The 26,836-nt window shown below is 41.8% G+C and overlaps 1 protein-coding gene across 2 annotated transcripts in view; it reads left to right on the top strand.

Moving 5' to 3' along the window:
- The window catches only part of ADAM12 (ADAM metallopeptidase domain 12), a 320,435-nt gene that overhangs the window by 253,269 nt on the left and 40,330 nt on the right, over window positions 1–26,836 (top strand). For both annotated transcript variants that reach the window (XM_039546827.1, XM_039546828.1), the window contains 3 exons: window positions 12,335–12,512; window positions 16,321–16,410; window positions 17,919–18,114. In XM_039546827.1, the coding sequence (XP_039402761.1) occupies window positions 12,335–12,512; window positions 16,321–16,410; window positions 17,919–18,114 (464 nt within the window). The remainder of the gene's footprint in view (window positions 1–12,334; window positions 12,513–16,320; window positions 16,411–17,918; window positions 18,115–26,836) is intronic.

The raw sequence follows: 26,836 nt of genomic DNA, 5'->3' as shown, positions 1-26,836 counted from the left end.
ATTTCATTAGCTCATGACATGATTTCAGCACTCTGACTTTTAAAAAAACACATTTATAATGTGCCCAATTCCCTTAAAAAGCCAGCCTTCCCAGGGCTTTCTCAAGGCTGAGTTTGAAGTAGCTCATTCTTGCATTTGGTGCTATCACTAGAATGTACATCTCTCTCTTTTAGGGACATTTTCTCAAGCTCAACCAGAAGAAATGGGGTTGATGCCGGAATTACTTAGAGAAACACTGTGGCTTTTCTTATGCAGACTAGATGACCATGGTAATTTCTTCTGAACTTAACTTGTGAGTCTAACTAGCAACATCAATCATGGCATCAGTTATCTGGCATTATCTTTGAAGTTTCCTATACTTTTCAGAACCCTGTGCTATTAGCAGTCTCTCTCGTAGATCTACATATGGCATCTGCAGAACAACATTCTACAGATGCAGTTGTAAGTCCATTAGCTATTTCAATACCTCCTCTGTGATGTTGTGGATATCATCCAGTTCACTTTTGAGTGCTTATTTGGGACACTGTCTTATGATGGGTTCGGTGGTTGTGGTGTTCTCACTGCAGTTGCACAAAGGGGAGCCTTTGATTTTCAACTTGTGCATCAAGTAGCTGCATCCTCCAGGGTTTGTTCAGATGTAGTTCAGTGTGGTCCAAAATCTGCATGTCAGGTCAAAACCAGGAAGATGGTTTGTTGGGTCAGTAATAATGTGCTAATTTGGAATGGTAGATGAAGTTCAGACACTTCGCCATTCCCTGGCCAGATGCAGAGACATGAGCTGGTTGTGTGTGGCCCATAGTGGTTTTCGTGATTCCAGGTGTTGTGGAGGTACGTTATCCATAACCTGCCAGATGGAAAGTTTGGGGTAGTCTTCAGTGTGTTTAAATTCTTGTGCTGTAGCTATATCTTGATGGGTAGATGGAGATTCGATGTTTGCTAATACAGAAATTCACAGTAGAGGTGTTGATTTTAAAGTTCCCATGATGATTCACATGGTCTGATGCAGCTGCCTTTCCATAAATTGATTATGGCAATTTCTTGTCCACATTGGTGCACAGTACTCTGCAACTGACTACACCCAGGGCCAAGGTCCACGTTCGTAGGACAGGGCCATTGATCCTCATCTTATTCCCACTAACTTTTGAATAAGTTGACATGAGACTTCACTCTAGAGGCTACTTTCTTAAGGTGATCATGAAAGGTCAGTGTGTGGTCAAGAATGACACCGAGATATGTTAGCTTTGTGTCATAACACAAGGTTCACCACAAAACTTGATAGAGTGTACTGTGCAATTCTAATGTCAAGGTGGGAAGCAGAGACTACCAATTTGTCCAGATTTGGTCTCAGGCACCATTTCTGGAAGTACTCCTCTGTCATTTTAAGGTCAAACATAAGGATCACTTCAAGTTCTTTAAAGCTATGGGCCTGAGTTGCATCACTGCTAATAGCTAACAAAATAAGCTGTTAGCAGTGATACTATGGTATACACACGAAGGACTGGAAACAGGGAATGAATGTATTTATGCTTGGGTATAAATTTCATGGATTTATTTTGGTTTGTTGGCAATTAACTGGGTTTGGTAATCCCACTGTTTGGGGATTCTGCTGTATCATCCTGGGTCCATCCCTGATCAGCCTTTCTGGGGGCTGTGGTAATCAGCCAGTGATCTCCAGCTCCCTACATTCAATTTTGCCTTGGTACTCAATCTGCTCCCACTATCTGGTATTAAAAATCATTTCCATAGTCCATCAGAGGATGAAACCACATTATAAGTGTATTTTTTTAAAAGTCAGAGTCCTGAAATCATGTCATGAGCTAATGAAATTCCATCATCAGGCAATACAGACCTGGTACTTCTCTGAGACACTTGTAAGCCATTCCAGACAGGGTCTTTGTAATCTAACCAAAAAATCAGTAGGAAACAGAATGTCAGCAGTGTGTTTTGAATCACAAGATGAGTCATGTATCTTCATTCACTTATCATTTGCTGAGGATGTTCCGTTTTGTGCAACAAATTTAAACACAGAGTAATCTAGTTTGGGTTCTTATCTACAATTTCCTCAGATGCTGGTAATCACTACAGGACACAATATGACTGCTACCATGTTTCTCCTTACCCTTGCACCACCATTGGTCTGGCCTTTTCATCCCTTTCTCTAATATTTGTGGCCTCTTTAATTTTTTTCTTTAGTCAGCATTGGATTAACATCAAGTACTAAATAGTAAATTGTGTAACCTGAACTCTCAGCAATCTGGAAAATTTTTATTAATGAGGTAGAAGAGTAAAAGGAAACAGAGCAAATGATGAGCCAGGAGTGAATTCAAACGGATTATAGCTACTTTCCATGGCTGGCTGGTTTCCAACAGGAAAAACAGTTGTTTGAGCACAATTCCCGTAGAGCTTTTGCAAGGCAGATAACTCCAGAATACAGTTAGGATACTGTCAAGATTGATAAATTGGTTAATATTGCTTCACCTCCGGAATACAGGAATGAAAATCACAATAGGCCTCTCAACAAGAAAAAACTTTTCTGACTGTACATTTGTCAAAGTAAAAGTAACTTCTAATAATGTTTTACTTGGCAGTTTTGTGACTGCAAAAATATTAAGCCGGGAGAGTGTATACTGTACAAAACCATAAGTGTTGTTCCTCTGCCGAAAGTATTTTTCAGAATCATCGAACCATGTTTCATTACTACTTTCTACACCTAAGTCTTGCATTCAGCATTGTAAATCTGCCCTTCAGAATATTTCTGGTAGTTAAATTCTCACCCTGAGTTTTTCGGCAGAGGACAAGTCTACCAGAGGTTCTAGGCACCTGAGGTGAATATTATTTGAATGTAGACTGGGAATCTTCAGAATCACCAGGGCCCAATTCAAATAAACCTAAAGCTTTTATGTGTGAAAGTTAAACATTTCAGTGAAAAGGCTTTCTTTTTATAATCCTGGAAATTTCATTGTAACAGAACAAGCCGTTATTGCCACGTTGCAATTCAATTAGCCACTAGCCTGACCTTCACAATTACATATTGGGAGTGTAAAAGCTACATTGTAAAGAACATGCCAAAAGCTATATAAGAAATCTAGGCTTGCTTTTAAACCACTGACCATGAACTATACAAGTGAGAGCTTTGATGTCATGTGTAACAACATGGCCCAATTTCGTGTTCTACTTTATTGATGCTCTAGGGATTAAAACTATAAAAGAGAGAAAAAGAGAGTAAAAAAATAGACTAGAAAAATAAGTGTGAGTTGTCACACATCAGGTTCCTTTTGAAGCAACATTCATATTTTAGTACTGTAGAATGGAAAAAGCACTATCCCTTTAGCCACATCCTCTCCATTCAGCTGAAGAGGAACAGTGGAAAGATGCCCCCTATCCCAACTCCTCCTGGGATTGTTTGGCTGCTGGGTCAGTCCCCAGCAGGTTGCTCTAATTTATGCCACCTGCCTATGGCCCCAAGGGGCTATTGCAGCAACCAGGAATGTGGAGTGCAGGCGTGCTTCAGCTATCCCCTTTTTCCCAGCCACGTCCCCTTTGCCTGCCCCGGGGGGAGTGGGATTGCATAGGAAGGGGAGCTCTGCAGCAGTGAATGCTTCTCCAGCGTCTGGGTACACTTCTTTAGGAATGCTTTACACTGCTTGAGCCATATAAAGCTGCCTTAATATCCAGCAGGATCCGGCCCCTAATCTTCAAGCTATTTGCTTGCATTAGACTTGTGGGATCTACTTTAATTAAATGATTCTGATTTCTTTTAAAAATATGTAAATGGAGCCATCATTTAAATGGAAGTCTGAGATATAACATCCCCCATATGACACTTGTCTAACTTGAGACGATTTCTGTGAAAACTTGAGTTATACAAAGGCAGATGTAATGTCACTGATGAAAATCTAGAGCAGGGGTAGGCATCCTATGGCACGCGTGCCAAAGATGGCACACAAGCTGATTTTCAGTGACACTCTCACTGCCTGGGTCCTGGCCACTGGTCCGGGGGGGGCTCTGCATTATAATTTAATTTTAAATGAAGCTTCTTAAACATTTTAAAAACCTTATTTACTTTACATACAACAATAGTTTAGTTATATATTATAGACTTAGAGAAAGAGACCTTCTAATAAAATTAAAATGTATTACTGGCATGCAAAACCTTAAATTAGAGTGAATAAATGACGACGACTTGGCACACCACTTCTGAAAGGTTGCTGACTCCTGATCTATAGTATTTAAACATCTGTTTAGATATCAGATAAGGTTGGGTTTTACCTGCTGCTTAGTGCATGAAGGCTGCTATGTTCCTTGTGCTTATTTAATTCATTACTGTAAGATGCTATACAGCAGCGGTCCCCAACCTTTTTGGCACCAGGGACCGGTTTCGTAGAAAAAAAATTTCCGCGGACCTGTGGGATGATTTTGGGACGATTCAAGCGCATGACATTTATTTTTGTACTTTTATTTCTATTATTATTGTAATATATAATGAAATAATTATACAACTGACCATAATGCAGAATTAGTGGCAGCCCTGCCCCCTATCTGACCCCCACCCACTTCCTGCCCCCCTGACTGCCCACCCCCCTCAGAATCCCCGACCCATCCTGCTCCTTGTCCCCTCACCATCTCCCAGAGACCCCCACCACCCTGGGACCCCACCCCTGCTCCCTGTCCCCTGACTGCCCCAACCCCTATACCCCCCACCCCCCGCTGAGTCCTGACAGACCCCCCGGAACACCCACAATCCAACCCCCCCCATTCCCTGCCCCCTGACCGCCCCCCCAACCTCCGCCCCCTCTCTGTGCCCTGACTGTCCCCAGGACTCCCTGCCCCTTAGCCAACCCCCCTGGCCCCAGCCTCTTACCCCCGGCTCCCTCCTCACCCGGAGCCTCAGCGCCTCGCTGAACAGCTGCAGCGTGCCTCCGGCGGGGCCTGAGCTCCGTCCCGCTCAGAACCGCGTGGTGAGGGGGCGGGGCTGGGAGCTCCACGCCGAGCGAAGGCAGCTGAGCTCAGCCCGGAGCTCCCAGCCCTGCCCCCTCACCACGCGGCTCTGAGGGGGCGGGGCTCAGGGGCCCCGCCGGAGACACGCCGCTTGATGTGCTAGGGGTTGGTTCGCGGCCCGGTTCCTAACAGGCCGCGGACCGGGGGTTGGGGACCCCTGCTATACAGGACATTTGGAGTCTGAGAGATGCTGTGTAATTGCAGGATGAAACTGTATTTGCTATGTTCAGACATCTCAAAGGAGGCCTTAAAAAGTGAGTTTGGAAAGATTAAAAGAACATTAATGTCTTGAAAGCAAAACTGAACCCAAGTGGATGATGTTTTTACTGAAAGGAAATGTTGTGTAGTGGGTCAGGAGTTTGCATGTTTGGAAGCGGGTCCTCAGCCCGTTTAAGTTGTCATAGCTCCATTGAAATCAACACCCTACTGAAGTCAGTGGCACGAGGACACTTTATGCCAGCTGAGGATCTGCCCCTCGTAATCATGAATTCTGTTTCTATCTCTCTCATTGATTTTTGCTATGTGATCTTGGGCAAGTCACTTAGGGATAGATTTTTAAAGGTATTTAAGCACCTAGCTCCCATCAATTTCAATGGGAGCTAGGTGTCTAAATACCTTTAAAAAACTGACCCTTAGGCCGAAATTAACCTCAGGATCATTCCTCAGCTTGTTGTCTGCAAAGTGGGTGGTGATATTTAAGCCACCTTCATAGGGCTGATGTACATTTTAGTTGATTGTTTGCTTGTAAAATACTTCAGGTCCCTGGCTGAAAGGTTCTGTATAAACATTGTTAGAATAGGGACATCAATGAGGATGGAGAGAGAGCTGGAATAAAAGCAGCATATAGGTACTGGAATTGTGGTGAAGAAAACTGTTATGGCAATGTTCTAAAATTCCTGGAAATAAAAACACTGCAGAATATGATTCTAAGCAGTGATAGTCATAATAATCTGAATGTTCCTCTAAAGGGAATTGGAGAAGGTTTATAGGAATAAATGGAGCACAGGAAAAAATCTGTTCAGAACAAGTGCAGCTGTTTAACATCAAATTGCTGAAAAGGAAACCAGCTAAAGTTCAAAATGTTACAGACTAGTACATGAGTTTAAGGGCACTGGTGATTAGGAAGGCAGGGAAAGAAAATCACATTTTACTGAAATGAGACTCCAGGAGAATCTGAGGCGAGATGGGGCTTGATCCTGGAAGGTGAAAAATGCTTCTGTGAGGTGCTGAGCATCCTGTACTCTCAGTGAAGTCAGTGGGAATCAAGGGTGTTCAGCACCATTGTGGTATCTGGCAGGTTCAAGCCCATAGTCACAGGGTCAAATGCCATCTTGGAATGACTCTGCTGACTTCAAATAGGTGAGGAGTCAATGGAGTAACACCCGGGCTGAACTGTGCCCATTTTTTCTAGAAATGTGTGATTAATGCATACACATGCTGCCACCCAGACACTCAAGGTGTCACATCATGGGTTTATAACTGCCTTGGTGTAAGTGATCCCTGGGTTTGATCCTTCACTAGCACCTAGTGTATCCACCTGGAAATGTCTGAGAAATAAACTAGGCGCAGAACCAGTGGAACTCATTATTTCTCAAGTGAGGTGGCACATTAATTAGGAAAAGGTTGGGGAAGATAGAGACTTTGAATTTGGGAGGTTGCAGGTTTGATTAGAATATAACAGAATCACTAACCTTTAGCAACAAACCAAGTAGGACCCTCAGACACAGCTCCCCAAAGCACTGAAGGGCCATGGTGTTGGGATTCAGGCGGGGGGTGAGTGAAGACTGGTCATGCTGGTGCAGCTCTTCTACCTGCCTTTCTTGCAGCAGCTTTTTCATAGCGTCCTCCAGTCTGAAAGATTTAAGAGGGACCCGAGCCACATGGGTAACAAGATGCAGGTCACACAAGGGAGGTTTGCTAGGAGTCTCCACTGTCTTCTTCATGATGTTCCCTGGGCAGATCCTGTCTGTGAGAAACTAACTACCAGGGACAATCCTCAGGAGGATGGCTGAGGAGTGCCACTCATTGAAAAGGGACTGAAGTTCTGCTGTCTGGACTGGAGCATCCAAGCTCAGGTGGACTTAGTGATGAAAATCTAATGATTTCTGGGGGTATGAATTGAGGTCCAGCCTGGCCCTAGAACCATCAGAACAAACTCATGATCCTGTCATTGTAACCCTTGCCTTCCTCTCCTCTTATCCACTCTCTTCAGGTGTGTTTTCCCCTTTTCTTTACTGTGAATGTAAGTTGTATGGAGCCAGGGTATCTCAGGGAAGTCCTACAAGGCTGGTGGGCAGTGTAAAAAGAGTCAGAATAATCATCTTCAGGACATCATGAGCCAGGGGTTTCTTTTCCTATGCAACATGCTATGAATTACAAGATATTTTAATAATAGTATCTCATATGGCACTTTTTAGCCATTGATTTAAAAACAGTTTACAAAGGAGGTATCATTATCCTCATTTTACACTGGGGAAATGGAAGCATATAAAGAACCAGAGTTTTCAAAGTATTTATGTGCCAAAAGATGCAGATAGACATCTAGTGTGATTTTCAAAAGCACCTTGATTCCCCAAAGTGACTTGCCCAAGATCACCAAGCAGGCTGGTGGAAGAGCTCAGAATAAAACAGGTCTCCCGAGTCCCAGTCCAGTGCTCTATCTACTAGGCCACACTGTCTCTTGTGGTATTCATAATCTGAGAAGCAGTGTGGTCTGGCGGATTGGACATGACTAGGAGTGAGGTGGTCTGGATTCTGCTCCAAGCTCTGCAACTGACCTGCTCTGTGACCTGGTATGACGTGCTGCACCTTTTGGTTTCTCTTTCACCTTTTGTCTTTTTTATCTAGCCAGACTGTAAGCTCTGTGGGGCAGAGACTGTCTCTCTTTCTGTATTTGTGTACAGTGCCTACCACAATATTCCTCAGCCCTGTTCTGGCGGGTCCACCCCTGAAATTGAGAGAATAAGACTCTTGACTGCTAGAGTATACAGGGCAGTAGCGTGTGCTGCAGTGGTGGCATTAACAGAGGATTCTGAGTTTCTTAAAGGGCACTCTCAATGATGCCACGTCACTTAGTTAATGAAAAGAACAGGTCAGCAAGGGCAGATGTATAGAAAAAGCAGATGTATAGAAAAAGAACTGGCATTTACATGGCTTAAATATTTGAAATAATAATGAATGGAAAACGTTCTGAATGGAACAAAACCAGGCGTGGTCGCTAATGGGGTCACTTATTACTAATGGCATCATCTTGCTAAAATGAATGCCTCATCTGTAGATGTGAACAATGGCAACTTGCTTCTGATGGAAACTAGAGCATTAATTTCATGAGACTACTGCACCCTAGTTTCAGTATCAAAGGGACATGGGTGATGTTGTTATGGAATGCTGGTAATTCAGGAAAGCTAGATGTTGCGGGCCAAAGTTGTCCCTGTGGTAAGCCCACTGAAGCCAGTGGTGGTGTACCAGGGATGATTTTGGTGCTATGGGTGTATATCTTCATCAGGCATGTTTGAATTGAAATTATCCGTGGTGGGTTAAATTTACCCTTATGCAGAAAATCTATTCACCATTTACATCCCACTTAGGATCTCAAAATAAGTTGGACTCAAGTAGTGCTTAAATTAGCCTTGTGCTGGGCCTCTGCACAGTGGTGAAGTAAGATCTATAAAAACCATATATGATAGTGGCTTCAGTGATGGATAATGAGATATATGGAGTATTTTACTAGCTGTAGGTCAGTAACCTGAATCTGTCACAGGATGGGAGTGATGAAAGCTGTTACCTTCTGAAAATTCTTTAGGTGGCCTCTTTGAAATGAGCTGATGGTCTGAAGTGAATTCCTACAAAGTGAGGACCTGTGATAGCACTCAAGCTGCCACCACCCCCATTTGACACCTGTGTTGAAAGTTTCAGGAGACAGATAAAGGACTGCGTGGAAGCTGGAGACCAAACTACCTTCTCATGTCCAGAAGTGGTTACTCTAGATCAGATCTGAGGCATTTTGGCAGAGCAGTGTGAGGAAGCTTGCTGTATCTGTTCTCTAGGGGATTTCAGTCCACGTGATGACTACCCCACCAACTTTCACAAGCTCTACATTTATTTAAACTAATAACATGCCTAATGCTGTTGACATATGATAGTTATTGCCCTCCCCCCCACACACACACCAAGTAGCTCATGGTGCTGCTGAAACAGCTTAAAAATAACAAAGCCAAAACATCACAGCATAAAAGCAGAAATATCAAATGATATGACTGTCGTGTGGGGAAAGGGGAAAAGTGTTTACATCAGATTGTCAGTGATGTCAGAGACCAGGCCTGCTTCCATAGAAAATTCCCAATGGCTTCAGTGTATGTAGGATCCTCCCCTTCATGGGTGAATTCACTCTTCAAATGCTCTGTTTCCAGTTGTTGTGCTTGTCTCATTGTTTGTTTATTTTTTGATTGCTTGGTTGAAGAACAAATATTTTCAAACAGTTAGTCTTTTCTTTCATAAATAACACGTGCTTTACTGATGTCAGCTGAGGAAATCAGTGTCAAGAGCAGGAAAAGCCAGAAGATGAATGAGTCTCTTACTTAAAAATAGGAAACAGCTTGAAGTTCCTTTTGGGGGGTGAGGGGGAGGGGAAGAAATCTCATTCAATAACAATGACATTATTTTGTCACTCGTACAGAATAAGGCTTCTGTTCTCCCAGTGGTGGACACATGCACCTCCTATTCATGTGAACAATTCTGGGCATTCATGGAGGGAAAGATGTAACCCTAAATATTCACAGTTTTGACCAGCATGCTGCTGTAGCAAATTTACTGAGCTGTTGAAACTGTGTTTACAAAAACAGCAGAGAAGGAAATAAAATGTATTATCTATGTTCCCACATCAAATTTGGACTGAACATATTTGTCTTTATGTCTCTCTTTCTTCACATTGGTGGGTTTCAAATAAACCCTTACCAAAAAACTGCAGGTTTCAGACATTCACAGCTTGAGGCAAGAATCATGACTAGTTAAATATCTTTTCATGTTCCAAACAGAATCTGTGAATCAGTCATATGCGTGATGCTTGCATTCAGACCAGAATTTGGAAATGCTGTATGTCTGCCTACCTGTTCACATTCACATACACAGAATGTTCTGTGCAACTTTTTCCCACCAAACCAAGAGTTGTCAGGAATCACCAATCAAGAGAGCTGTGTGTGGCTCAAAAGCTTGTCTCTCTCACAAACAGAAGTTGGTTCAATAAAAGATATTACCTCACACACCCTGTTTCTCTAATATCCTGGGACCCACATGGCTACAACTACACTGCATACAATCAAGAGTCTGCAATTTTGCTAATCTCCCCTGGTTCTATACAAGGGTAGGTAGGAAGGTTTCCCAAATTCCCTTTATTTCCTTCCCCATTATCCCCAGATCCCTTCCCTGTTTTCCCTAAGAGCCCAAGGTCTGAAAAGCAGTCTGACGCCTCTCTCATGATCCTCTGAACGTTGATAGTTCCTCTTCGGCACTGTCATCCTATTAAACATTAACATTTTCCAGAAACCAATTCCTTAAGTGAAGATGCCTGCTAGCTTATTAGAGTCATGTGTCAGTGAACCACAGTATTGTTTAGTTTAGCAAGTCAAGCCCCATAAGTGTTCAGTGAAAATTATTTTCTTCTTCAGAAGCACATCTGCATCCTGTGCTAAAGAGCTGATTATTTTATTTCAGAAGAATCTGTGAAAAGGTAATTTTAAAGAGGAGCAAATTAATTCTTTGTGTAAGGTACTCTCCACCTTACTGTAAGATCCTAATTAACCTTTCTAAATCAACATAGGAACTTAAACCTCCATTCCATTTACAACTGTTTCAGTCTGGGTTTTTTTCTTTAACTAGAAAGGCTCCTCTCTCTGCTGTCTCTGGGCATGGTCTCACCGGCTCTGAGAAGAACACACTCTACTCTGCATTATTAGAAATAACAACTGATTCATTAAATTCTGTAATTCAACAGTATAGGACTTTCATTTATTATCTTATTTGCTTGTTAAGATTATACCCTGTTCTTAATAATATGTGATTGATAGAAAGCATTTAGGGAACAAAGCCCAGTCATCATCAGTCTGGCTCCCTGTGCTGCCATGATGTTGCATTACTGCCTGAGTGTAGAGTGGTCGTGAATAGGGTCCAAAGTCTTAAGGGAAATAAGGCAGCTTGCAAGTTATTTGCCAGCTGGTTCCAATCCAGATCTAATGTAATCATGCACACGTCCCAATGGAGAGAGGGAGCTTTGGCATTCTTTACAGGGTGATAGCATGATTTCCACAGTAATGTACCAGTGACCAGATCCAAATACCACTGAAGCAAGTGGTAAACGTCAGTGGGTGCCAACTTGAATCCTCTGAAGCAAAAGCACAGAGCATTGCGCCACCACGAAAGCTTATGCTCAAATAAATGTGTTAGTCCCTAAGGTGCCACAAGTCCTCCTGTTCTTTTTGCGGATACAGACTAACACAGCTGCTACTCTGAAACGGAGCATTGCAGAGCATATTTGGAGATTTGCGTGCTAATACCCTTTGAGCATCTTAGAAAGGAAGTCAACATATTCATGTCCATGAGCAGTAATCTGGGGAGACAAATTCTGCTGTTACACCAGTATAAATCCAGTACTGGCTTCAGTATTTACTTTGGATCCATCCTGGTATAAAATGAGAACAGAATTTTCCTCAGACCCATGGTCCCTAGGCCTTGACTTCAAGGTGAGTTTTGCTTGCCTGCAGATTGCAGAAGTGGGCTGTAACTAAAATAAGTTGGTATTTTTCCCACTTGTTTTCCCTAAGAAAACCATGAGTCCACCAAGATGAAGGCAAAGGGGCCTACAACTTCTCTCTAATAAAATGTGTTGGGTTTTAACTTTAAAATGAGTGAAATCTATAATTTTGGGCCAAATTTTCAAAGGGGCCTTAAACTAGCTCCTAAGGCCCTGCCGATGCAAGACGTTCTGCACTTGTGGACAGTGGAGGATCATGGCCTAAACTAGCCCTCACAATTCTACATGCATAATCAGCTATGTAGACATCCAGCTCCTGATTTGAAGGCACAAGTCTTGTTTGCAACCACAAGTTAGGTGGTTAAGCATGGAAATTCTCTTGGAAATGATTGAGTCTAGTCTCAAAATGTTTCTTGGAATGGTTCAACCTACAGTGAATTTCTACAGCTGAATCCTGTGTGGAATGGTGAATAATGGAAACCCTGGTGCTTGTTTGTGTATAGAGATCACAGAGGAGGTCACCAGAACAATAGAGATTTTTTTCATCTGAAAATGCTAATCTTTCTCTTTTTCAATCTTTTTCTCTCCCAGCTATCCATTTCCCATGGTGTTCAGCAGCTGCAGTAAAAAGGACCTGGAAAACAGCCTGGAAAAAGGAGTGGGGATGTGTCTCTTTAACCTGCCTGAAGTTAAGGAATCATTTGGTGGACAGAAGTGTGGGAATGGCTATGTGGAAGATGGAGAGGAGTGTGACTGTGGGGAACCTGACGTAAGGCTCTCTCTCTTAGACTTACTGCTTTTCTCCTTGCTACCAATCTGTTATGGAGAAGAGGGCAAGAGTGCTTGCAAATTAGTCAGAGTACTTTTTTGAGACTGATGGGTATTAAATAAAATTCTTCCTCCTCCTTCATTTCTCAATCTCAAACCTTAATGAAATTCCTGCAAATAGCTGTTAGACTCCACTTACTTTTTATTGTGTCTGATTGCAGAGCAATAGGCAGGCCTACGTGTCATATTAGTGTGGTTTTACTAACTACCTGTATCTCTTAAGATTAGTGATGGAGAATTTTAATCATGTTCCTATTGGAATTTGTAACATGGAAATCCATTTCAGTGCTAGTTAATGACCTGAAACCAACACAAATTAGTTAAAATTACTCAGATTTCTCAAGGTACCATATATTATCTGGAGATTTCTTTCCTTGGATTTGGAGCTACTTGTTTTTATAAACTAAATAATATCATAAAATATTGCTCCCAGGAAAACCAGCTTCCATTTTCATGCACAATGCATTTCCCCTTTTGATTTGAATTTTTTCTTTGCAACCATCTGATTCAGTTGCCTTACTAATAGAAATAACCTACACTACTTCCAGAAAGGTTACTACTACTTCAAAGCTGATTCAGTTTCATTTAGTGAATGTGTCAAAGGACAGCTAGAATCAGGAGAGATGATGCAGAATACCAGGATTAAAATGATCTCTGATCAGACATCCATACTTCTTTTAGCCTCAGTATTCATTGGTCATATTGAACTTCTCCCGGACTAACTGAATTGAACACATCAGCAGATGAGGCATTTGTCTCTTCTGATAAATGTGGAACTGCTGACAAAATAGACCTAGGACAGTTAAAATGGCAAATGACTGCTGTAGCCTTTCCATACAGTATATTGAATTTATACAAACCATAAGGATTTCTTGACAGCTCACTCATTCTTCAGGGTAACAGGGTTGAAGAAGTAGGCTTGTCTTCTTGTTCAATGCCAGCAGAGTGTCAATAGCTTGCAAATATCTTTCTAATCCAGTTATCATTCTCATTTGTACTTGAGTGTTAGTGACACCTTTTTAGAATCAAAGCCACTTAATACCATTGAATAGTCTCTTGATCTGCCTCTTCTCTCTCTGTTTTCTTAAATAGCTTAGAAAACTGACACTCGGGTACAATGGATTTAACTTTCAGTCTCTCACTGTGGTTTGAGAGGTACCAGCGAATCTGTTGTATTAGTTAATGTTTCACTATCAAAGTCGTTTAGACCAGTGTCCGTACACCAGTGCTAATGCTATATGGCACCAGTCACAGTGCACCTCTGTATATGAGACTGTAGCATGCTGCACGTTTTATCAACTTTCAAGATGAAAGATCACTGCAAACATATTTATGTCTACCAAGTGGTTAGTCCAACGTATTAGAATCACATATTACAATTTTCTTTGCTCTGCTCATAAAAGCTTTACCCAGGAGTAGAGCTGTATTCAATGTCCAGGTTTAAGAAGTTTGTGCACTATGTGATGACCACACAATGGACCTTGAGTTTATGGCTCTGCAGGACCCGTTAGCCAAAACGTTAAGACCAAGTTCTGGGACCCTTATTCACTGAGTCATCGAGAAGTATGTGTGGAGACAATAGGTGAAATCCCAATTAAGAATGATGTCAATGCAAAACACTGGTTAAGTTCAGCATTCCCCATTCTGGCCCACATTAAAGCTTTATGTACAGAAAGAGCTGAGAGATGTGCTGCAGACTTATTCTGCAGCACATGCTTCCTTGTTTTATTTTAAAAATTAAACAATTTTGAAACAGACCACAGGAAACGTGTAAAGTGCTGTAACAGCTCTCGGGCAGCAGGGAGGTTCACTGTAAACCCCATGTCCTGGAGACAATGGAAGAAATGATGAGAGATGTTGGTGCCTTGTGATAACAAGATGTTCTGTATATCAGTAACTAACATCTCTTGTGGAATGCAGGAGCTGTAATTTGTTTGTCTGAAATGCTGTCATAGGCCAGGAAACTTACTCCAAGAAACCCAAGTCCTACGCTTTTCTGTTCCTGTGAACAAGAAATATTTTGCAGAGCAGCCCAGGCTTGTGACTCTCCTCCATCACAAAACTCTCTTGCCAACACAGTTATGACAGTTTACCAGCCCAGGCACAAAATCTATTTGCCTGCCCTTTACCATAATGAGTAACAGGGGAGTGAGTGATTAGAATTTTGCAAGAGTGATTTTGAATTTTGGTTGGAATTTCAGTCATAGCCTATATCCTATCTTTGAATATTCTGTAGCATGGATAGATGGCAGGCTGACTTAACACTGCTGAACAGCAGTTTTATCTGCTGTTATTTTAGATCTTAGACAGCTGTGATTCGAGTGCAAGTGATTTAGTTTGCAACTCATGAAGCATATCCACTATTTTCTTAAAGTTTTTATTGTATCAGTCTAAGACAATAAAGTTTGTAAAAACCCACATACATGGGAAGTGCCACAGTCTAATGCACCAACATGAACTTAGAATGTGTCAGTTACTGATAGTGCAGTTCATATTTTCTACAAAGCCCTATTATCAGAATAGCTCTGATATAAAACTATGCACTTGCATTTGCAGTGGTATTGAACAACATCATTATCTCATTCTTTATAACAGCCACTTTGCAATACAGAATTCTGATGAGATAATTTCTTAAAAGAGGGAACTGTAATGCTCATGTTTAATGCACCATAAGGCCCACGTGTCAGATTCTCAGAAGGGGTAAATCAATATCACTCCACTGAAGTCAGTGAAACTATGCTGATTTACACCACTGAGGATTTGGCCTCTAGTGACTCTCTAAACCAGTGTTTCTCAAACTGGGGTCACCGCTTGTGTAGGGAAAGCCCTGGCAGGCCAGGCTGGTTTATTTACCTGCCCTGTCCACAGGTTCGCCGATCGCGGCTCTCACTGGCCGCAGTTCACCTCTGCAGGCCAATGGGAGCTGCTGGAAGCAGCGGCCAGTAAGTCCCTCAGCCCGTGCTGCTTCCAGCAGCTCCCATTGGCCTAGAGCAGCGAACCGCGGCCAGTGGGAGCTGCGATCGGCCGGACCTGTGGATGGGGCAGGTAAACAAACCGGCCTGGCCCACCATTGCTTTCCCTACACAAGTGGTGAGCCCAGTTTGAGAAACACTGCCCTAAACAATTGCAATATCTGTTCAGTATTTTATCTAGAAATAACTAACAATTGAGGTGGGTTAGGTTCATTTATTTTCTTATTCTATCTAGGAATAACTGACAATTAGGATTGGCTAGATTCATTTTTTTTTCTGATAATGTCTTGGAGACTGTCCGATATCTTTAGGGTCAGAATCTGTTATCGGTGATCCAGTGCAGCCTCATTGACAACAGTGTCACTGCCCACACACAGCTGAGGACAGAATTTGGCAATGAGGCTTTGGGCCAGGATTCACCACTCCATTCCTCTAGCTTCATACTAGTGTAACTCCACTGATTTCAGTGGAGCTTCAGCCACTGGTGGCTCTTACACGCATATATTGTACATGTTAATAATATCTGGGGCCTGATCTTCAGTAAATAGGCAGAGCTCTATGGTCCTTGCTGGTTTACTGCAGTTACTTATAGGGTCACAGATTTCAAGGCCAAAAGGTCAACTAATTTGATGTCCTACATATAATTTCACAGTATTTCCTGCATCGAGCCCATAACTTCTGTTGGAGCTAGAGCGTGCTTTCTAGAAACACGTTGCCTCTTGATTTAGAGCCAATTTTTATTTAACGGTGTCCAATGTTAATTTACTCCCCATCTAGGAATGTACAAATCGTTGCTGTAATGCTACTACCTGCACTTTGAAAGCAGAAGCAGTGTGCGCCCATGGACTTTGCTGTAAAGACTGCAAGGTGAATTTGTAGAACGGTTTCTTATTGCTGTGGAGTGGCAGAATTCCATAATCATCTTAATTGCAGATTAGAAAACAAGGAGGCAGAACAAACAAATTGGTATAATTAAGCATTAAAACACTTGTGGTGTTTCATGTAAGCCATTTTAAAAAAAAATATCAACCAGAAACAGCAGTTGAAGATACAGGGCCAAATCAATAGGCCCACCTTAATTGTGCCTGCAGTATTTGTGGCTGTTTCCACTTGTGCATGCAAAATCCCTGCATTTATATGAATTTCTGCATGCAGATCTTTGCAGACACTTCTGGATGCTATGCCATGGCAGGCAATCAAGGTATGCTGGACATGCTTCATATGCTGTGTCTGGAGGGGTTCTTAAGGAGGATGAATGTTAATGAATTCTATTAAAACAAACTTTTTTGTTGGCAAGTCATACGTGACAGCATATCGTTAGCCTTGTGGCTACGGTTATGAACAGCCAGACAGGGTTGCCACCGACAGTAATATTCCTAAGTCCTCAAAACAGCTTTTGAGTATGAGTTAGTAAGGTATCTAGGCAGGGTTTCACTGAGGCTAGCAGGCACTGTTTTAAGCCTGCTTAGATGCCTTTCAAACACATACCGTTTATCAGAGTCAGTCTTGAAGCCATTCTATTTGCTGTCTAGAATACCTTGTTGATGCAGTTAAAAATTTAGCTTGACTCCAGTACATAATCATTGTCATCTTGTTGATTAGTAAGTACTCAGAATGGCCAGGTCCCCATTTACTGATTCATTTCTTTCAGCTCTGAAGAGGATGAAGTCATTCTGTTAAGCAAGGATAGGAGCAGCTATCTGGACTGGCTACTCTCTAGGGGGTGGGGAGATCTTGAAACATGTAAAGAGAAGCATCTTTTATGAGAAAGAGGCCACCCAGTTCAGTATGCAGGAAAGGGGGAGAGGATAACTAACTCAAGAACAGGTTGTATTAATTAATGCCAGTACATGTAATGTTATATGGTTAGTTTGCTGACTCAATAGTTATGTCATTACAATCACCTTGAGCATGTAATGTAGACCCAATATCGGCAGTGAACCACTGAAAATATTCTTAGCCTCACTTTTGATCCGCACATACAGTTGCCCTTTGTCATAAAACACCACATACTTTTATGTCTGCAGGAGCAATTAAGGAGGCCCCTTGAAAAATTGATGCTAGTTCTTTATCTGTCCATTTAAAAACCAAACCACTGCAAAGTTAATTTAAAGGCTAAATTCTACTCTGAGGTGTACCACATGATCTGTACACTTTCATCTAAGAGCAGAGTTGTGCCCTTGCTTTGAAAATGTGCCAAAAACCTTTACACAATATGTCAAATAAATATATATAAAATGCTCGATTGTCTTTATGCTGTGCTTAATGGTCAGTTGGTGCAGAGCTTCTGAAATAAAACATTAATGTGTATCATAAATTACACCACTGGAGATCTTTTATTGATTGGAATTACAGCAGCTTTTTTCTTCCTTCAGCTGAAGCCAGCAGGGATTTCTTGCAGAGACTCAAGTAATTCCTGTGATCTTCCGGAGTTCTGCACTGGAGCTAATCCTCACTGCCCAGCTAATGTATATTTACACGATGGACATCCATGCTACAGAGTAGATGGGTATTGTTATAATGGCATATGTCAGACTCATGAACAACAATGTGTCACACTCTGGGGACAAGGTAAGTTCTGAATACAAAGAGCTGGGTATTCTAGGTATTATGTCAGTTTTTAATAAAATAATAAATATCATATGACTTTGGAAGGCTGTTCAGGAGAGTGTTATGTAATGCAATAGGTACCCATTGTGATCAGGAATACATCTGAAGAAGTTGTGCCAGTTTTTTGTTCACCAACATATTCATAGATTTTTAAGGCCTATTAATAAAGTTCAGATTAATAAAGAAGTTGAGTTTTAAGCATTTGGGGCCAGATCCTCAGCTGGTGTAAAGTAACATGGCTTCATTGAAGCCAATGGAGTTACTCCAATTTACACTCTCTGAGGATCTGGCCCATAGTATTTTTCGTTCTGATGGAACAATCTTAGGATTTGTTTTCCCCTTTTGTTCAGAGTGGTATCTAGTGGTTATAGCAGGAGACTGAGAGACGGTGTTCCTGGCTGCTACTAGCTGGCTATGTGACTTGAGGCAAATTACTGTACTTAGGCCCTGATTCTGCCATGACTTCACTGGGACTTAAACACGTGTTTAAAGTTAAGCACGTGCTTAAATGCTTTGCTGAACTGGGGCCTCGCGTCATTCTGCAAGGTGCTGAGCACTCTCAACTCTCTTTGAAGTCATTAATGCAAATGAAAATGAAGCATTAAAACCTCAGGAGTCAACAGCCTGATTTGTGTGTGTGTTGTGTGTACATACACAGTCCCACACAGAAATTGCATCTGAACTACTCCACCAAATCCACCAGTACACTAGCAGCCTTACCCACAAACCATAGACATACTTAGTGATGAAATCCACTTTTAAATCCCACGGATACAGGAAGTTTTCTCATGTACAAAAGAAAAACACTTTGCAAAACAGTTTTCCATACAATGGAATGTTACTCAGTTGAACTGTTAGTAATTCCTGTCATTGAGATAAATCCAGCTGAAGGTCAGGAAGCTGAATTCCCAGGGCTCTGTTGCCATCTTCATTTCCTGAGGAAGAGGTTCCTCTGGAAGCTCCATTTCTCAATGCCAGTTCTCTCACTACCGTCTTTAAAAATTCTGTCCAACGTGGGCTGTGCTGCATGGCAAGCCTACCGCAGAGAGGAGCTACCAGGGCACATTTGTTGGGAAAATGGTCCGAGATCTTGTTGAGCCCAGGGCCCAGTTGGTCATGAAACACCTTACCTGGAATTACCTCATTTGTCTCATGATTAGTTTCAATAACATGGGCGTGCACTTGCACACCCACACCTGTGCCAGGTCTGCACTAGAACAATGGCTCTCTGAATTACAGCAACAGCCAGAAATGGTGCAGCTAAGCCGGAGGGAGTAACAGTATAAGATTTTTATGGTAGGGTGATAAAACCCCTTCAGACGTTTAGCATTTGTGATGTTGCACAGTTGGTAGCTGCTGCTGTATTAAGTCTCCTACTGTGGTTGCCCCTACAACGTGAACGGCCCTCTCTCTTATTCTTGGAAGCTACCAAAGACATTTCTGAGGGAGAAGGAGAGGAGATTGCCAAATCCAAATCGAGAGGTCTGATTCTGATCTCACTAACACCTTTGTAAATCAGAAATAACTCCACTGAAGTCACAGAGTTACACTGGTGTAAATCCTCTCCAGGTAATATCAGAATCTGCCTCCTTTTTCCCATGAGAATGTGTCAAACAGCCTGAGTCTTTCTTTCTAAATGAAATTACTGATACCTGGTATGGTTGTGGCTTCAATAGCTGTGTTATTTTTAAGGCACAAGGCCTGTACTGTACCTACTCCTGAATACAGTCGTGTTTGTGAGAATCAGGGCAAGATCCTCAGTTGGTGTAAAATGACAAAGCTTCATTGATTTCACAGGATTTACCCCAGTTTATACCAGCTGGCCCACAGCTTTTAAATAATTGTTGAATCAAAACTCCAACTGTGAAGGAAACAAGAAAAGGTCATATATATAATCTCAGTACAGCAGTTGGGAGTAAATAGAATGTGGTCTCCCAGATTAGTATCTAACCACAAGACCTTCTTTCCTCTATGCTATTAGGTGGAAAATAGGAGCAGGGTTGTGCAGAATTACAGTAGAGAGAGAAGGAGAACCAAGCAAGGATGTTAATCAGTGAAGAATTATAGCAGAGCTGGAAATATTTACAATTTACCATTATAAATAGCAGTAATGTAATGCTGGCACAAAACAGTCTCTCTTAGAGCCTAACATTTTTATATTAACCTTAAAACAACAGATGTGTAGCTTGACTCTTTTATAGCAAAACCAGATTTTACACTTGATTGTACAGCAAAACTCCCAGCTGGTGCCAATGGATCTCAGATGTGTGAGTTGAGAGCAATTTTTTCCCCTTTGATTCAATGCCATGTAAGAAAGTGAAGTTTCAGTCGCCTCATCTACACAAAAAAGTTAGGTTGACCCAGCTACCTCACTCAGAGGTGTGCAAAAGCCACACCACTGAGCAGCATAGTTAAACCAACCTAACCTCGGTGTAAACAGCACTAGGTTGATGGAAGAATTCTTCTATCGACCTAGCTACCCTTCTCAGAGGGGTGAATCTTGATGGGAGAACCTCTCCCGTCAGCATAGGTAGTGTCTACACTGAAGTGCTACAGCAGCATAGCTGCAGTGCTGCAGCAATGTTTCAAGTGTAGACAAGCCCAGTGTTCTCTGTTGTTCTTTTTATACCTCAGTAATGTGGGAATCATAAAAATACTTCCTGTAAAACAAAAAGAGAGCCTGAACACTCTACGATGTTTTTCTTAGCCATATCTTTATAATATTAACAGCACCTTAAAATGTATAAATTTCACATTTGAACCCAAACTGTAATCATTATAACAAAAAACCCTACTGTAGCCAGAGAAAAACACAGACTCTAATTCACTCTCTCACTTGCACACATCACCTGCTCTTCTTTTTCTTCCCAATAAGCAAGTTGGAATAACAGGAAGTCATGTGGGATAAAGCATAGTAAGGTTTCCTGTATAAATATATACAACTCCTTGGTCTGAGTATCCTTTGTACATGTTTCCTTACAAAGGCCCAGTAACACACACGCAGCCATGATAAATGTTGATCCTACCTTTGTAGATCTAGTTAAAGAAAAGCAATGAGAGATATTTGAGTTTGTTTAAATTAGGAAGAGCAATGAGAATCTGTTTCAGGGGAAGAAGAACTACACTGTACCATGTTTCTTCATTGCTTCAAGCAGATAAGTCCAGTTCACATGGAGAAGTACTTCTCATGACCCTGCCACTCAATAAAACGAGCAGTATTTTAGGGTTAAGCATTAATTAAACCAGGATATCATCTTTCTTAAAATAATGTGGCACGTTTTCCCAGAGTCCATTTAATCTTTGTAAATAAAGTAACCCAAGACCAAATCCTAGTCCACTGTGTATCCACACAGTGGAGCCCTCAAGAGCTGCCTAGGTATCACAGAACCTTGCACCTATCTTTAGGACATTATTTAATGCCTGCATGGCTGACCATCCCCATATGCTTTCCCCAGGGACAGATTCTGTGTCTTTTCCACTCTTTGACCTCCACCATATATGGCAGTTGGGCAGTAGGATATGATGTCAGGGGACAATCCCTGAGTGACAGACGGGGAAACTGAATGGCTCATCTTGACTAAGGCTTTGTCTACACTGGCAAGTGAACGACAAAACTTTTGTCATTCAGAGGTGTTAACCCTCCCCGCCGCCCCAAAAAGGAAAAGGAAAAGCGCCACTGTGAACAGCGCTTTGTTGGCAGGAGCGCTCCCGCCGCTCGTTGGGGGTAGAAGTTTTTTTGTTGGCGGGAGAGCTCTCTCCTGCCGACAAACAGCAGCTACACTGCACGCCTTTTGGCTGCATCATGTAGACATTGTCATTCAGGTGCTGTCTTAGGCTATTTAGCATTAGAGCTACCAAACAAAGAAAGTAAGGGGCTGTTTGGAAGATAAGGCGTGGGAAGGAGTCTTGCAATACTCATTACTTCCATCAGTCTTTTACCCACAGGAGCACAGATCATAGACTGACATGCAACTCTGGCCTTCTTTTCATTCAGTCAGTTGCAGCCGAAGACTGCAGTGACATTAAATAATCCGAGTGTATGAAAGAGAAGTCCAAGCTGCCTCCTACCCCACACCTGGACACATTTGGGAAAAGTGCATAACCTCTTGGATGCTCCAAGGCCTCCACAGCTAGAGTTTGGTCCTAAATCAAGGCCACTGACAAAACATATGTTTTATGTTTCACCAAGTCTTTGGCTGGACAGAAAACACCTCTGCTGGTGGAATAAAAGAATACATAGTGAACAGTCTAAAAATAGGGGGGGAGGGATAGCTCAGTGGTTTGAGCATTGGCCTGCTAAACCCATGGTTGTGAGTTCAATACTTGAGGAGGCCACTTAGGGGTCTGGGGCAAAAATTGGTTCTGCTAGTGAAGGTAGGGGGCTGGACTCAATGACCTTTCAAGTTCCCTTCCAGTTCTAGGAGATTGGTATATCTCCAATTATAACCTTTATTTTTTGGGGGTTGGACTAGATGACCTCCTGAGGTCCCTTCCAACCCTGAGATTCTATGATAATAGTAAACTTGTTAAAGAGCATCCCCACTGTGCTCTGCCTCCAGTACACACAAGATTTTTCTCCTATTTCACTCTTGCATGTGTAAGTGACAAGGTTAGGGAGGTAATATCTTCAGAAGAGCTCTGTTTAGCTCAAAAGCTTGTCTCTCTCACCAACAGAAGTTGGTCCAAAAAAAGATATTACCTCACCCACCTTGTCTCTAGTATCCTGGGACCCACACAGCTACAGCAACACTGCATACTCTTGCATGTGTGTCATTTTTAATACTAAAAGGGTAAAATGCTTCTACTTGACACATTTTTTTACATTTCTAATTCTAAAAAGTCATATTGCCATTGATTTGACCTATCGACTGTAATATGACTGAAGGATACATCAATCGTAAATGCCTTTGTATAATGTCTGCTGCTCCATTGGCATTTTCTGGAAAAGCTAGATATGCAGATAAAACTATTGGAAAGAGACAAATTATTGATTTCCTGGGAGCGGGGGGAATGTTAATCTTTAGACTGCTGGCATTTTCTACACTGACAGGCAAATGAATCTTTAGGAAGGTGTGTGTGTGTGTGTGTGTGTATAAAAAATGTGGGGCAGATTGTGCAGCCAAGTGACACATGGACTTGTTGGATGGAGTGTGTCTGCTGATGCTATACCTAGCCATTGCAAGTAACAGGGAGTATCATGTGAGCTAGTAGCCTGTTGGTATGAGAGAAGGGGCTGGGGGGCCCTGCTAGATGACCATTCATTCCCTATGAGGAGTCTGTGACTCTACAACATGCTTCCCTCCCTGGTGCTGGCATCCTTCAGGACACACTGCAGTGCTCATCTGCTTCCTGGCCTTTTCCAGGCCTGGTGTAAATGAGGGCTTGGGGGATCCAATTGCAGGCACTGGCTTTTTAATAATTAGCGGGCAGTTGACTTTGTGATGTGGCAGTTTGGACAGCCGTGGTTATTGGTTTAGGAAGAGTTCTTCTGGTTGTACATGTGTGTTTGCTGTGGATACCTATGGTCAAGGCAGGTGCTCTTAAGGAAAAAAAAAAAAGAAGAAACCTACGGTAGTAAATCAAGATAAATTAGGACATAATAACACAGGTTGCCCCCATCTAAATTGGCTGTTTAAACTATGGTTAAATCATTTTACCTGGCACTCGCATCTCACCAAGCTTTAAATTGATTTATATCCGTCTGCATGACTGGTAAATACAAATGAACTTTATATACCCAAATTCACAAATATTTGAACATGATAAAACGTGATCATCACAAATTTAGGGCCAGTTCCTCCAGTCCAACTAGAGCTACAAAGTTAGTATCAAGGCCAGATTGGGACTGGTTGGGACCCAGAGTGTTCCCCAGTGCAAAGCAGAGCAGCTTAAAAATTGGGCCGTCTTACAGACTGCCAGCAGCCCAGCGGAGCTCTCAGGCATCTAGGAATCACCCAGATGGACAGTTAGGGCCCAGTGATGCAGGCACTATATGAGCTCTGCGCCACCAAACTATTCCCCCTATACAAAGAGACTTCTCCATTGGCCAGATAAAGCAGGTTGAGGTCTGCTTTTGCACCACTGGAAGAGCACAAAGCAGACTTAACAGGATGCAGAATCAAGACTTTAGCCTGCAAAACTTAGGATTCCTGCGTGTCTTTCTTGTATTTATTTATACACTCTTACATGATTGATACTCATTAGTGTAGTGTCTGAGCATCAGGTCTCCCACTCACCCTATGGGGTTATTTTCCCCATTTGAGAGACAAGGAACAAACACAGAGAGATTAAACGTCTTGCCCAGGGTCCCACATGAAGTCTGTGTCAACACTGGGAATTGAACTTACATTTCTTGAGTCCCAGTCTAGTCCCTTAACAAGACCAGTCTTCCCTTCCTTTCTGCTTTTCATTCCAGCACCTAGTACTTCTGTGTTTGTAACCTCCCGCACTGTCAGAACTCTCTCTCCTTCCCAGGTTCTAACCCTCCTTTTTCTCCTGGATGGTATTTTTTAATTAAAACAGGTTATAGAAGCATCTGAAACCACACAACATTTCTCTGTTTCTATATTATAACTAAAGAAATGAATTTATCAGTTTGCACATCTGAAAAAAAATCTATCCAGGCTGACAACTTTAATGGCATGTTTTAACGTGATGTGATTTTAGATGGCTGATTTAATTCTTCAAAAAAAAGATTTGTATGGGAAAGGCTGATAGGACCTTAATTATAGGGTTGCAATGCTATAATTATCAATAGCAAAGTGAAATAAACTCTGCTCATCCAGATCAAGGAGCTTAATATCCACTGGAAATATTTGCACAAACCATTTTGTTTCTGCCTCTTGAAGTAACAAAATAGAGAAAGACAGCACTTTCTGCTTCAGTTTGTGTACTGAAATTGTGATAAATGGGCTTCTTCAAGAAACACAACATTATGATTTTCTTCCATAAGTGTCCTTTGAAATCTTTCTTTTAACCCAGTAACTCCATCTGTTCATTTTCCTCATGTTTATATGTTTGCAGCTATAATAAAATCCAAATCTGGTAAAATGTCCAATCTGGAGAAGGCTGCAGCCATCTGAATCCCAAGCCAATGAATGTTGTGCCTTCAATTAGGAGACAGAAACGTAGCGCTAGGCTTTGGTTTCCAGACTACAGTTGACCAGTGGGAGTCAGTTGCTTTTACACACAGAATATTCAGAGCCTGGTAGGAATGGACTTTCCGTTCTCTAAAAGGTCTATTCTCTTAATAAGTAACATCAGTTGGAGTTGAACGTTCCTGATGCGCTAGAAGAGACAGACGTGTTCCCTGTTCAGCAAGGCCTCTTTTGTCATCTTTAATGTGCTGGTTGCTTATAGGTGGGTGTCCCACTCGAAAGGTTCAATCAGAAAATAAAAATATACCCCAATCTACTCTCCTTCTTCATCCAGATTCTTGCCCAAGTAATGGCCATTGCCTCAGTGAACCCTGATTGCTGGTCTTGAGGCAGCGCTGGTGCATGTATGCAAGCAATGCTTTTGCTCTTCTGGACCCACATACCATTCTGGTGCAAACATATCTGTGCTTTGGACTGCCAGAGTGAAGCATTCTCTTGATACACACTCAGGGGAAGTGTTCATTACCGTAGTAATATAACATACTGTGTAAGAGGTTTCCCAGATGAGAAGAAGAGACCAGAAGCAGGTGCACGAGATCTATTCAGTGCTGCATTCCTTAAGTCAGTTATGAAAGCTGGGGCTAAATAATTAAGTCTGTGCAGAGATAAGAGGAAACAGAATTAGGCATACTTGATTTTTTAGCTTATCTCCTCTTCTTCCCCATCCCACTTTCCCTCTCAAAAACCAGTCATAGCCTGTGTATGTTTTAATGTTTGATGCTCAATAGCCATTGGCCCTGAACTGGAAAGTCAAGAAGGAAACCACATAGAAAGTGAAATTTGCATTTTGGCTTTCATCTGAGTAGTTTCTTTTTCTAGATGCTTCAGTCAATTTACAATTATTGCCTGTGATTTTCTGAAAAAAGTGCAAGGATCCCGTGTGAGTCCTTTTTAATAGTCTCAGATTAGAGAAGTATCCTGAACTCAGGAAACTTGATAGTAATCATTCAAAGAATTTCAGGAGCTTGTCCTTCTCTCCAGGAGAGCAGCAGCTCATATTTTGTTCCCTCTATGCCCTATTTTCTGGATTTTCCAGTTTCAATATGTAAAAAGTTAGAGGAAGGCGGAGAAGCCATCTAAAACCTCTCTTTAAGATGGCACATTTTGTCCATTGTAGCATTACCTTGCTGTTCAGTTAAGGATATCCTATTAGTCAAGCTTCTGACTGTAAAATGTAGATAATTAACTGAGGCTTTAATCTTTGCATTATTAGTGAAAAGATTCACACTAACTGTAACTCTTTTTATCATGTTTAATTTTATTCTCCAGAAGTATGAAACTCTTTTTAAATCTCCCTCTTTTAAAAGTTTTTCCCAAAAAGTGCAGGATTTTTACTATATACACATGCTAGGAAACAGCTCAAAACATTTGGCAATTGTAATGCTCAATAGGATATTCTGTTTCTGTTGTTAAGGATTAGGGTCATAATGTGCTAAAACTGTAATATTCTCAGCCTACAGGTTTTCAAATAATTTTGTTTTGTTATTTCATTTTCCTGATCTGGACAAAAGTCCAATGCTTGTTGG

The sequence above is a fragment of the Mauremys reevesii genome, linkage group 7 (genome assembly GCF_016161935.1).
Source record: "Mauremys reevesii isolate NIE-2019 linkage group 7, ASM1616193v1, whole genome shotgun sequence".
In the NCBI taxonomy this organism is placed as follows: domain Eukaryota; kingdom Metazoa; phylum Chordata; order Testudines; family Geoemydidae; genus Mauremys; species Mauremys reevesii.
The sequence above is the reverse complement of the archived record's forward strand: the minus strand, read 5'-3'. Positions and strand labels throughout refer to the sequence as shown.